This window comes from Triturus cristatus, chromosome 2_2, assembly GCF_964204655.1.
Source record: "Triturus cristatus chromosome 2_2, aTriCri1.1, whole genome shotgun sequence".
In the NCBI taxonomy this organism is placed as follows: Eukaryota; Metazoa; Chordata; class Amphibia; order Caudata; family Salamandridae; genus Triturus; species Triturus cristatus.
Genome location: NC_140582.1, coordinates 858,785,613 through 858,799,788, shown reverse-complemented (window position 1 = coordinate 858,799,788; position 14,176 = coordinate 858,785,613). Strand labels below are relative to the sequence as shown.

Here is a 14,176-nt window from a genome sequence, read left to right as displayed (position 1 = left end):
TCTTCCCAGGTATAGGCTCCCATATTTGGGGGGCTGCAAGGACACGTCAACCACACAAAGAAGCCTGGCTTCTACCTCATAGGAGCCAGGCAGCAGCCAGCGCCTCTTTCCACCACCGGATCCTGTGGGCAACCGGGCCCTTCTTTAGGGTATAGGTGGGATGATGGCTATTGTTTCAGTTCCTTCTGACTAGACTCACGAGAAACAGGGCTCAAATGGCTCATCTACCTAGCGTAATAATTTGGATGATGAGAAGCCTTCAATTTGTCCAGCATTTTTTTTTCTCTTTCATAATGGGAATTTTCTTTTTTTAACATTGTTTTTATTAATTTCTACAGCCAGCAAGGCTTCAGACTCAACGACTTGTGTCAAAAACCTGGCAGCCACACAACGTAGTGTCATCCATAGATATAGGCCATTAAAACCATTTCGCATCCGCTGGCAAGTGATTAACATTAAAAAAAAAAAGATAAAGCAAAATAAATAATCACTTCACATTTCAATGAATACAGTGCACATCGATCTTCTCAGGGTGGTCTATCGTCCGGTGGGAATATTACGTATTAAAAGGGAACAGGTAAAATGGGGGTTTCACACGTACTCCTCCGATGGCGAGCCCCTCCCCCACCCGCCAATGGGACACATGCACACCCTGATCAACAATTACAGTAATCTGTTTAATGTGCATAGCTTTCATTAGTACTAAAGTTAGCATCCATCCATCTTTCTAATATTTTTTCTTCACTTCTCCCTCCGGTTGTACCAAAATGTAGCGTTTGTTTGTAATGTATACCTCATCCTTCCAGCAGGGGCGGCTGGTGACATTTGAAAGTGGTGAGGCGTAAAATGTGTGGTGGAGCGCACCGCGGCAAGCGAACGAGCCCGATCGGCATAAGGAGGGTTCGGGGGTTTCCCCCGAGAAAATTTTGATAAAAAGAGTGGGCAAATGGTGCATTTTCAAGCAAACTTGAGAAAGCAAGAAGGTTAAAAAAGTAGTTTTGAAAGTACAGTTATTACATTAATAAAGAGAAGTCAATGTCATATAATAACATAGGTAGTTGCGTATTCACTATAATCACAGAACTTCATAACAGACTTCGAGATAATGCTGAGTACCATTCATACATAGCACATTTGACATCAAAATGCTTTTATTTTTATTTATTTTTTTAAAGCATTCACCTTATCTGTTTGAGCTCTTAAAATAAGTAAAGCAGCGGCAGGTGGTGATTTATCAAAGTGTAAAAAAGTTAGCCCCACGTGAGCCCAACCGATATTAGTTAAGATCAGGGGGTGGGGGTTCTCGAAACTAACATTCAACACAGCAGAGGAGCTAGCCTATACAGATGGGTGCCACCCTGGACACAGAATCACTCTCTGCCAGCGCAAAACATGCTCTGTCATACATATGGAATCCAGATAGACATAAAAAGTGGGGACGCTGGACTGTTTAGATTACTGTACAAGTGTAATTAATGCACACGAATACTGCACAAACCGCTCTGTGTGCTTTTCTGCTTGCTCATGGATGCGTCTTGAATTGGGATAGTTTCCCCTATGATAACTGTGTGGCACTGACACCCCATTCGCATTACACGTCATGGTTCACGAGTGCACAAATGCTTGCAGTGATCTCATATGGCAATAGCTGCTGTGAATGTAAGGCCTGTCTCACCTACAATGCTAGGGTATCTTTGATGCACTGGCTGAAAGGACCACCAACGCCTCCGGGGCAACACTTCTTAGCATTCAAATGTGTCTTACAACTACAAATGTTTTGAGAGTGGCATGCGGCCTTATATATTTCAAACAAAAAGGATCTCTTTGGAAAAAACATAAAAGATCACGGTAAAGCCAAGCAAACACAACTAACGTCTACTCCATGTAAAAACAAAAATGCATACCAGAAGCAATTTCAGTTGACAGATTCTCACACGTAAACGATATGGTCATTTAAGCAAGCTCTGTACAGTGGCATGCCCAGGGCTTCAACCCAGGACTTTAAAACTGTCACTGTGTGCACTGGGACAAGGCTTAGCCATTAACAGGTTAATCGAGCAGCAGTATTTACTGAACAGGAAACAAACAATTTTTAGAATGGTATTGCTTTTTTACACATCCTGCACTCAGTCGCGGGAGGGAGGGGGGGTTGACGATGACGCGCGGCGGGGGTGGGGGGGGGGGTGGGGGGGGGTTAGGGGGCTCGGGAGTGTTAAAATACATTTTTTCAAAATCCTACCTGAGGTCCTCAGCACGTCCGCGCCGCCTCGGGTCCGTCCGTTGGCGCCTACAGGCCCTCTCAGCCAATCTTAGGGCACGGTTACTGCTCGCCCGCCTGCCCATTAGGAGACCGAGGTTTGAGCCTTTGCTCAACCCTCAGTCTCCTAATGGGCATGCACCAGCCAGAGCAGACACTGGTGCGCATGACTGGGCACGGAGCGAAAATTCGCTTACCTTCCCCAATCATGCGCACTTGTGCTGCTGCCTGTTGCCCGTGCCTGGTCCGTCTGACAATCATGTCAGTCAACATGACGCCGGACCGCCCACCCCCTTCAGACTCTGAAGGGGGTGGGCGGTCCGACGTCATGCTGACTGACATGATTGTCAGTTCTCCCTCTGCTTCTTTGAACTTGAGTAAACTGATTCAGTTTACTTAAGTTCAAAGACGCCAACGTTGAAGGAGACGCTGCGGGCGGGGAGGCTACGCCCCAACGCCCTAATGGACACACCACTACTGCGCCTCCAGACCGGGATTATTTTCACGCGGGCGTGTAATATAAACGTTCTAAGGAGCTCTACTGTTTTTTTTCCAAACCATCCATACTGTTTGAAGATGGCTGCAGGGCGTGACGCGAGCACCACACCGTCTTGACGAACACAATATGTGTGTGCTCATGTGCTTGTCATTATACCCATTATGGCATAAGGGGGCAGCAACGCACGGAAAGAGGACAAGGACGACGGGCTGATTACAGGTGCACTGACAGACATTTATATACATTTTAAAAAAAGGTCCAAATAGATGTTTGCGTTACAAAGGCAAGCGCGGGCATAATCTGGGAGTCAAGGCTATATCAATAAATTAATCATTTGAGGTCAAGGCTACGCAGACAAGCGATTAAGTAACATATGGTTACGGTAACAGACAACTCACAAGGAAAAGGGGGTAATACAGGAAGAGAGGACTATAGGCGCATCAAGTGCAGCTGGTGTCATTTTGGGCTATGCAGCCGTCTTAGAATTTCTGTAGAAATCCTTTATTAAATCAAGGAAAACCAAATACACATCTGTCAAAAATTTTATATGGGCCACCCCTGAAAATTCGCAGATTCTTAACCAAAGTCCAAAGTCCAGCTGTCACTAAGGGGCCACATGCAAAGTAATCGCAATTTAGGAATCGCAATTCCTTATGCATGTAGGAATCGCAAAAAAAATTGCGATTCCTTAATAGCGACTCGCAAATTGCGAATCGCTATTAAGTAATGCCTTCCCATTCATTCCTATGGGCCTCTAGGCCCATAGGTATGATTGGAAAGTCATTTGCAATTTGTGAGTACCAAATAGGTACTCGCCAATTGGCAAAGCAATTGCAAGAGTGCCACGGGGCAAAAGGCCACCCTGCTGCACCCCCAAAATTGTCATGTGTGCACATGTGGTGCACACATATGCCCTAAGGTCATATGTGTGCACCACATGGCACTTTGAAAAATGCATCTTTATGCATTTTTCATAGTTTTTGCAAATTACCCAAATGGCTAAATACCGGTCACAAAAGGGGCGATTCTGCAAATCAACCCGCTTGCGACCGATATTTAGCTTGATGCATGTGCCCCCAAGAACATCACACTCGGTTTTTACCGCACTTCGAAAATGTGTGACTGCAGGGCTTTAAGTGGGCCGGGTCTTGCCGGTGAACAGCACCGGCAGTTCTAATTGGCGGGTGCTGAGATGGGCCCTTATCGGACTCTCTCCGTTTCTGCCCTCACCCACAGGATGCAAAAAATAAATCTTAACCCTGCAGCAGCACCACCCTTCACCGGGCGTTTTCCCGGTAGGCCGCTAGGGTGGGGCCCTGGGGGGCCATTTTTGTTACGAGGTCGGCAATATCAGCCCCCCTGTAACAAAATCGGCCGAAAGCAGCCCTCGCAAACTGCTTGGCTGCACTCGCCCTGCCTGCTGAGCAGTTTGCCAGGGCCGGTTTCTGTTCCCAGTCCGGCCCTGCCCTTCACCATCTTTGATGCAACTCCAAAGAGACGCGTTACAGTTTTTTCACAGTCCCACCTTTTCATAACTAAAGCGTTTTCAATATGCCATACAAGGAAGCCATAGTTGTTGCTTATTTATCTTATGCAACTAACAATCATTGGAAAAGCCAATAGTCCTAGCTTCTTGTAGGTGTAATGCTACTTGTTGGATTATCATATATCTGGATACAATGACAGATGCAGCAAAATACCAGTCAGGCGGCACACTAAGCTAAACCGAATTTCAGCATGCCTGTTTTAAGCCATGCCCTTAATTACATCTACCACGCCCCTGTGAGGTACCCCCGCCCATCTTTTTCATCCCACTTAAAGTCCTGCGTGACTGACTGTGTAGTATAAACCACAAATAAATACATATCCCTGTTTAACTCCTCCCATTTTCAAGTGTGTTAAAAACAACGAAAATAAAAAAGCTACCTTTTTGTTCTTTGGCGCCTCGTCCAACATGGCCAGAGTTCGGGCAAATTCCTCATCCTCGTGCAGCTGTCGTTCCAACTGTGGTAAGAAGAAATTTGATTTGGTAAGCCTTTCCATGGTTGAATATTATTAGAAAAAAATATTTTTTATAGAAGGCAGAAAGAGGAGGTCCTGGATGCAGAAAAAACCCTCCATTATCTGCAGCCCACTTGCCCAATATGAAAAACAAAAAAAACTGATGCGCAAGTGCCATATAATTGTTGGGGATCTTAGCATGTACTGCCTTAATGCCTTATAAAACGCAGTAATCCCGCTAGTTGCAAAATGATATATGAGAAACTATAGGTGTGTCTAGAGCCACTGATAGATCTACCAGGAGAGCAAGTTAATAGCTGCGGTAACGCTCCTGGTGGAAACTTTATGAAAGGCACATTCCTCTCACTTTAGAATAGCCCCAGGTGCCACACTGGATCCGGAGAACTTTGTCGTAATGCTCCCGTGCCGCTAGGTGGCGTTGTGCAGCTCCACGATAGCCCCAGAGAGCCCGAGAAGTGACAGAGTAGAAGCGTACATAAGTGTCACCCCTGTGCGCTGAAGTAAGGTTCTTGCCTTTTCCGTTTCTGCCCCCTCAAACGCAGAAACATGAACACTTATGGGTTATAGTGTGCGGAGTACTGGCCTGGGACCTATTTAATTCCAAATAATTTTATTAGATATTTTAATAAGAAAAAACACAAATGACTACATACTTCGTAGTGTGTACAAAAATGAAACATTTAGCGCAATACCACAGCTGGGAAAAAGCATTACACTTATTAATAGGAAAAACAAGAAAAATGATCTCCATCAACATACCAGAGACATAAGATCAAGGTGCCAGCTGATATCAAATATTGTACACTAATAGGTAAACATCGACTAATCCACAAAATAAAGAGGAGAAGAGAAGGAAGAAAAAAATCAAATACTAAGAAAGAAGCTACTAGTACTAAAGAAAGAAAAGAGAAGTTAATGTGGATCAGAGCAATAATAAAATCTGCACACACTTGAGGTAGTTAACATAACTAAATACATGTTATTAAAGAAAAGAGTCCTGTGAATCAAAATTTACTAGGTTAATACATCCAAGAGTCCAATCAGAATATTATGCATCTTTGGAAAGTGGTTATGATTAAGAGAATATATGAAAAGAGAGTTTCAAAGAAAAGAAAAATAGCAGCTATATGTTCATGGTGGTTTATGTGTGGAGAAATAGATATCTAGTGTATCCCACATGTGTCTGGTAGACGGTTTCCAGGAAGAGTTTTAAAAAGCAATATTGTCTGCGCCCCTGAGGTGAATAATCCAATTCTTCCATCCTTTATATGAAGTCTTATGTGTGTCTTTCCAATTGTTTAGGACCATTTTTATTGCTGACGAAAATACAAGATCTAATAGGGCTTTGTCTGCACCATTTAATGCATCATCATCTAGAAAACCAGTTGTCCATGTGGAGAATTTTCTTTTTAGCTTACATTTGAATAGTTTAGTTAAAAAATCAAGTACGCTATCCCAAAAAGACGATACAGCTTTACAGTGTAATATAAGATGGGCTAAATCGCCTGTTTCTTCGTTACAATTCCAACAAACAGGGTTTTTGTAGGAGCCATAGTTTTGTTTTGAGATAAAACCGGAGATATGTTATTACGGGTAGTGGAGCTCCATACTAGAGGCTATTTAGATTCGGGCAATGGGTTAGAGGAATGTATCTCCCAGAAGTCGATGTTTTTTATTAGGTTTCAAGTTTTTAGGTCGGAGAAGTTTGTAAATATGAGATACTTGATGGCCTAACTTATTGACCTATTTAAATGTTAAAAAGAGACCATTCCACAAAACACTGAGGTGGCAGGGCAATGAGGGATATGTGGTTAGATAGAGTACCCACCAGAAAGAGCATCACCAGATACAAGTAACTTGTTTTGTGATGGATAGTTCTAAGCGTAGATCAACTTAGAATAGATACCAAAGCAGGACCTTCCCTAGGTGAAGGATCTGTGGAGCGGGCTCAGACCAACAAGTCTTGCAGAACTGAGTGGGCAAAATGTCCTTCCTGTCAGATGCAGCAGTCAAGCAGTAGTGCTTCGTGAACTTATGCACCAATGCCCATGTCGCACCATGGTAAATATCAAAGACAGGCCCTCCTCACAGCAAGGCAGTAGTAACGTCCTTAGACCTAGTAGAATGGGCTCCCAGACATTTAGGGTCAGCTTCTAGGCTTGCACGTCCCAGATATTAATGCAGAGCACGATCCACTTCGACAGGGTCTTCTTGCGCACAACCTTCCCTTTCTATGCTCACAAAACGTTGACTGTCCACTTGATGAGCCTTGGTACAATCTATGCAAAAGCGAAAAAGCCCTTTCAGAGTCCAGCCGATGGAGCACCTCTTGCACTTTCCAGGAGGGGCAAAAAACAATGATAGAGTGATGCATTGCCTGATGTGGATGCAAGTCACAACTTAAGGTAAGAAGGTCGCCCAATTCAATTTGTCTGAAAAAACGTGGTTCAGAGCAGTTGTACAGAGAGCGTGCAGTTCACTCACATGAGCTTGCATAACAGCAGTGAAGAAGACAATTTTCAAGGTCAGGAGACACAGCTATGCTCAGGCTCAGACAGCATACACATGTGGAATGTCAAGATCAAGTTAAGGTCCCACTGTGGCCTAACAAATGGCTTCATCACAACCAGTGATTTCAAACAGATCGGTTCATCTGGCAAACAGAGAAAGGCTGAAAAGGTCAACAAATAACCTTTTACAGTGTCTACTACAATGCCTTGCTAGCCTACAGACAAAAACAAACAAAAGGACGCCTAGGAGCTTCACCTATAGAGGATCAGTGTGCCAAGCACAATACCAGGCTACAAAAGTGCCCAACCTCTTGGCATAAATGCCTTTAGTGGAAGGTCATCTGACGGCAAGAATTGCATCTACCCCCTCAAATGGCAGATAACAATTAACTAATTACTTCCGCTCAATCTCAACATGTGGTGTAAGTTGACTAGATTCAGACTAGATTCAGAGTGAGGATTCTGCCCTGCTTCTGAGACAAGAGGTCCTCCTGAAGTATTAGCAGGAGGGCCACACTGGACTGGCCCAATCCAAAGCACCAGTATGGTTTGGGCCCAGTCATTCTTGATCTTCTCTCTAACCCCATGATGGAGGGGTAGAGACAGGAAGGCATCTCCTAACAAGTGTTCTTGCATACATTCCAGCATGCAAAATTGTTGACATTGAGCATTCTCGATGGTGAAAAAAAGATCCAGCCAGGTTTTCCCCACTACTGCATGAGACCCTGCACCACCTCTGGATGTAGATGCCATTAGTGACCTGCCATCTCATTCCCTCTAGCATTCCAGGATTCCACTAGGTGTTAGGCATCCAGAAAGATGCCCTGGCCGCATTTTTCCTCCTGTAACTCTTCTAATTGCGGCTATGCCAACTCTATAAAGCACTCAGATACCGTCGAGTCAATTTCGCGCTATAAAAAACGTAATAAATAAATAAAGCAAGCCTCTTGACACAAGACCCCAGGCCCCTTTCCGCTCTGCTTGTTGCAGTATATCATGGCGGTGGTGTTCTCAGTGAGAACGTGCAACATCCTACCCTTGATAGATTGCAGGAAGGCCTTCAGATGTGAAACAAAATTGCCTTTAGCTCTCAACTTGAGAGCACAGTTCTCTGATCTCTACCTTCCCCAGATGAACCCTCCCCAACCCTGTAGTGATGAGTCTGTCACCACTCTAAGCTCTGTGTGGAGTAGGAAGAGTGGCCAGCAGTAGGACAGACTGACTGGTCAACCACGACTGTGTATCTTAAGTCGTCTCCTGTGAGACCTGTGTGGTGTCAGAAAAATGGCCTTGATGCTGAGCACACTAGGAGTTCAGGTTCACCTGCAAGGCTCGCATCTGCCACCTGGTTAACAGACCAGAAAGATGAAGGAAGCTAAGAGGCTAAGAAGCCTAAAATCCACACTCATCTTGATCCACGATCCAGCCTGAAACATCATAGACCTTGGACTTGTTGCGGCAGAGGAAAAGCCCTAAACTCTACTGTGTTCAGGATCAACCCCAATGAATGCACGTCTCTGAGGGAATCAGGTTGGACTTCCGCTCGTTTACGATAAAACTCAACAATGTTAAAAGTTCTGCAGTTTTCCGAAGGTGTTCCACAACTGTGGCGAACCCACCTTCAGCAGCCAGTGACCAAGCTACAGGAAACCCTGACCTCCAAAGAAGGGTATCAACCAGCACCATAAATTTAGTGAACACCCAAGAGGTGCTAAGGGCCAAAAGGGAGCAATTCATACAGAAAACGCTCCTGGCTGAGCATGAATGGCAGTTAACACCTGTGGCACTGCAGGACAGGTATGTGAAAATACGTATCCTGCAAGTCCAAGAACACTATCCAATCCACCGGGTCCAGAGCAGGTAGTATCTGGGCCAATGTGAGCATTCTGAATTGTCCTTCTGCAGGAAGGCATGCAGGGCGTCGGACATCCAAGATAGGCCTGAGGCCCCTGTCCTTTTGCAGGATGAAGAAAAAGTAGGAATAACAACTGTTGTCTTTCTCAGAGTGCAGTACCCTCTCTATTGCAGTATTGGAGAGAAAGGCTTACCTCCTGTTGCAGGATGGACAAATGCTAAGTTAAAATCTGTCTGGTGTGGAAGGGATATTGGCTGGGGAGGAGAAAAAAGTTAGGGTGTTACTTGCTTGGAAAATTTACAAGACCCTCTGTGTGACGATAGGGGTCACCAACCCAGGATGAAGTGTTGGATCTTGCCACCTGCCACTGGTTGAGCATGCATCACTGAGGGTAAATTAAAGAGGTGTTTTGACTGTTGTAGAGGGGGAGAAGAGTTGGAGGACCGGTGTTCCCGATGGCCTGTGAGCTGCTTTCTGGACATACAATTGCGGTCCCAAAAGGACTGGGGTATGTGTTGCTGGAAAGAGTGTTTTTGCCTACACACCGGCCCACTGGGACAGCCCCTACGTTTTCAGAATAGTGTGAAAAATGTTTGGAATGGGTCAATAGCCCAAAACAGTGATCTGTGGCTCAAGTGACTTTAAAGAGTTCCAAAGCAGAATCTGCCTTCTCTCTGAAGAGACAATATCCACACATAAGGGCATGCCTATTAGCGAAGTACGCACATCTCCAGAGATTCCAGGGGACCTAAAAAGGCATGTTTATGAAGGACAACACTTGTACCAACTTCCCTGCCAAAGCAGTCAGTTGTATCCAAACCATCATGGATAACATATGTGGCCTCTCCTGAGCGTCATGTATCGTCTGAGCCAAACAGACCCCAAGATCCTTCAGAACTGCTGGCAAGATCTTGCTGGCCATGCCCCAAAGGACATGCGTGTTTCTAACCAGCAGACTGCATTTACTGATCGCACTACCAAGCTGACAGGGGAACACTTAAGTTTGCCAAATACATCAATGCTTTTGGATTCTCTATCCAAAGAATTGGTTGGAAATGAGTTTGGTTTCACTCTACTGTTTGAGGCCTGTACAATAAGACTCTGGCCCTTGCAGGTTAGTGGACCCCGAAAATGCACCAGAGGGTGTTAAAAGTTCACTGAAAATTCTAGTATGGTCTCTTTGAAGACCTCGATCTGCTGCGGGGGTCGATGATAGTCAGGGAAACTCTGAGCACGTTGGGACCAAATGAGGAACGGACTCTATAGCCAGTAAAATCAATGAAGTGGGACTGATTTCTAGATGCCCTTGCACCTTGCATTGGAGTTCGAGTGGTAGGATGGGGTCAAGTCTCGCCTCAATTTTTATGCACTTGGTCTTACCGAAGGACTACAGGGTGGAAAGGGAGCTACCATGGAAACTGCCCCATACCGGAACCGCAACTTGAAGTGTGATATGTGGAAAGGTCACGACTTACAACTCAGCAACATACAACTTTGGCTCCCAGTCTTGAATCACCTTCAGGTGCATTAGTATGCACTTGCCACAGGAATCTGAGTCGTGTCCAGGGCCCAAGCACCAAAGGAGCAACTTGTGCGGATCCGTGACAGGCATCTGTTTCGTGAGATCACAGTTTGAATATCGTAATTTTCAGTGGTGACATTGTTCCCTTCAACACTGAGAAGAAAGTTTTTAGAGTTGTCGAAAATGGGCCCTAGGGAGATAGACAGATCTCTGCAACATATGGGTGTGGAAAGAAAATAACTGATGCCAGCACACAGGGGTGGTTCTATGTTTCTCCACTCTTTCAAATCCAGAGTGGTGTAGAGCCAAAGTGGAGCCGCACAACAGCACCTAGGGGATCGCAGGGGTAGTGCTATAAAAATTCTCTGCACCCAGTCTCATTCCAGGGGGATAATCTTAGGTGAGGAATTTGCAATTAGAAGTATCCAACAGAATTAATATCTATGAACTACTGCAAAAGCTTCCCCTACCAAATATCGTGAGTGGCAAGAGATTGATTTTAACTAGTCCAATAATTACCTACACGCACAGGGATCAGTTTTTATGAAACTTGATAAACGTTAATTGTTTCTAAATGTCTTCAAAACTTTTTTTTTAAATGTCCAACTATAGAATCTACATCTACTATGGCAGACCAATTCACATATATAGTATCCCGAGCAAAATACATTTAACTCAATTCTCTTTTACCAAGTAAAACTACTCAGTAAAATATACAAACAAAACAACTGTTACACTCCAAAACTGACTGTTTTAAAAACGAAAGACTGCAGACATAAAACAAAACAAGCATTGGCAAAGAAAATAGTTCTCGCTTTTCAATGTTGTAGCCAATGATTATTCCCCGTGCTTGTCAGCATCGGCAAAAAAAAAACAAAATGCTTGCAGATGCAGAAATAAGCAATTAAAAAAACAATCAATGCACATTCGTATGTGGCTACGCATGGGCATATACCTGTCATGATAAGGGCCATTTTTTAGCTCTCCCCTATCAGATTGGTGAAACGTCTTTTATGAACTAATCAAAAACTTAGTGTGATAACATCTGCCCATTTTATGTCTGGAGTATTGTCACTCATTTGCCTACTACTTATTTGAAGGCTTGCATTCCTCTTCTTGTGTTTGTTCCTTCCTTGGAGCATAGCCGCTTTACCATCCTTTTGATTGGCTTGTATCCTTTCACTGCTCACTTTTTGGGCTACTGCTTTATAAAGCACTCCATAAGAGTGCATGTGTTTCCCAGTTATCTGCTTGGTGAGCTTCTCACTCGCCTAATATCCACTACCACACTCCATGTTGCTCTCCCTTGTGTGCTGCTCTCTCGTGCTGCTCTCTTGTGGGCTTTTTTGCTATCTCCCCCTTGCTCATTGTTGCTCTCTCCCTCATGCACTTCTACCTCCCTGCCCTTATGCTCTGTGTTGTTCTCTCGATCATGTGTTTCTTCCTCCGCTTCATGTTGTTCTGTCCCTCGTGTTTGGCTTTCCTCCTACTATCCCCACAGGCTACTCTGTTGGCCCTCACTCCCTTGGTCCTTTTTAATTTAGTACTATAAATATGCATACATTTGTTTCTTTACCAACCCAGGTGGCATCCACCATCCTGCAAGGGTACATTAAAAAAGGAAAGCAAATGGAACTCGCATCATTCTGCTGGTGCATGCATGTACAAGGACGCATGCATGTACAATATATATATATATATATATATATATATATATATATATATATATATATATATATATATATATATTTATTATCTACTGGCGGTCTCCGGTAGATAGTTATAGTTAGGACCCATTTTCCATAGAAAATCCGCAACATTGTATTCCCAATAAGTCTGGCGCCGGTTGACGAATCTTTGTGAAATTTTCCCAACTTTTGGCCGGCTCCGCTCCGACCCTGAAAGTTTCGTGGTGATTCGTCAAGCGGGGGCCGAGAAAAAAGGGGGGTCCAAAAACGCGTTTTCCCCATGCAATTTCCCATAGGATCTGTTTACGCAGCTACAGCCCGAACCGCTGAACATTACACCAAATTTGGCAAAGAGGTAGTCCTCAGTTCAGACTCGTGCCTTTTGCATAAATGGTGTGAATCCGTTCAGTAGTTCCTGAGAAAATTAGAGTTAAAAGTACATATATATCTATGGCCGGGGAGGATCCGCGCACCCTACCCGCACCGTAAGCGCACCCTCCCCGAACCGAGCGCGCACCCTCCCGAACGCGTGCTGAATGCTAATTGGCTGTCGAGTGTCTGTCTACATTCGAAACCAGGAACTGTTGGCGCCCATTTTCTGCCTTGGTAGAAGCGAGGCTGAAGAAGCAAGGGGAATAAGTGTGTAAAACATATAAAGGGGGCAGAGTGGAAATACTCTGACCCTCTAGAGGGGTTTTTAAACGGCGAAATGCGCGCAGGGTGCGCGCATCCTATCGCGTTTGGTGCACAGATCCTCTCGCTTTGGGTGCGCAGATCCAAAAACATGGAAAAAATATATATAAAATAAAGTTTTGAACATATAGTTAAAAGAATATTTTGAAAAATATAAAAAAATATGTTTGAAAAACCCATTAAATTCAAGTAATATTTTTTAATTTTTAAAAGAATTAATTTAAAAAATAAGTTTAAAAAATGGTGATAAAAAAGTATTTTAAAAAAAACATAATTAATGAAATTGACACACTGAATTGGAAAAATATAGAAATCCAATCAAAATCATTAAACATGATATCTTTAGAGATAAGTTATAGATAGGAATTAGCGTTTAAAAAAACCTTTGAAATTCACTGAAAAAAACCATAGGTTTCATGCACGTTATAGTTAGGAATTGGCATTTAAAAACCCTTTGAAATTCACTGAAAAAAACAAAGGTTTCAGGGGCGTTATAGTTAGGAATTGGCATTTCAAAAAACCTTAGAAATTCACTGAAAAAACCATAGGTTTCAGGGGCGTTATAGTTAGCTGGATATTTCCCTCGTACAAAACCCTAGAAATTCCCCTGTTATAGTTAGTTCAGCTAACTATAACTCGTGCCCCCGCAAAGCACTGCTGATGACGTCACATATTACATCACTCATGACATGACTGATGACATCTCAAATGACAGCACTGATGACATCACTGATGACGTCATCCATGTGATAGATTAGTGCATCTTCTCACACCCTAATATAACCTTTGATACACCGACGGCCATTTTGAAAACCACAGATACTCCAATACCAATAACTACATACCCACTCATTAACTCTTAGGTCTACATACACCTCCACTCACTCACTCACCTGTACAGTCACTCATACTTACAGTCACTCCGTACAAGACTATCATATGCATTTATACACCTATATAGACACTTACACACCGCCAATCATCCATTGAGGTACTGACACACCTAGTCAGTCGTGCAAATAATTAAACACAGTCCAATTTACTCACCTATACAGTTAAACACACTCAAGTTCACTTACTCATAAAAATAGTACCACATTCTTACGCTCTTATACAATCATTGATACAAG

The 14,176-nt window shown here is 43.7% G+C and overlaps 1 protein-coding gene across 1 annotated transcript in view; it reads right to left on the bottom strand.

Annotated features, from left to right (window-relative positions):
• RFC1 (replication factor C subunit 1) overlaps window positions 1-14,176 on the bottom strand; it is a 765,282-nt gene that overhangs the window by 415,283 nt on the left and 335,823 nt on the right. The window contains exon 7 of the mRNA XM_085642249.1: window positions 4,683-4,760. Within this exon, the coding sequence (XP_085498375.1) occupies window positions 4,683-4,760 (78 nt within the window). The remainder of the gene's footprint in view (window positions 1-4,682; window positions 4,761-14,176) is intronic.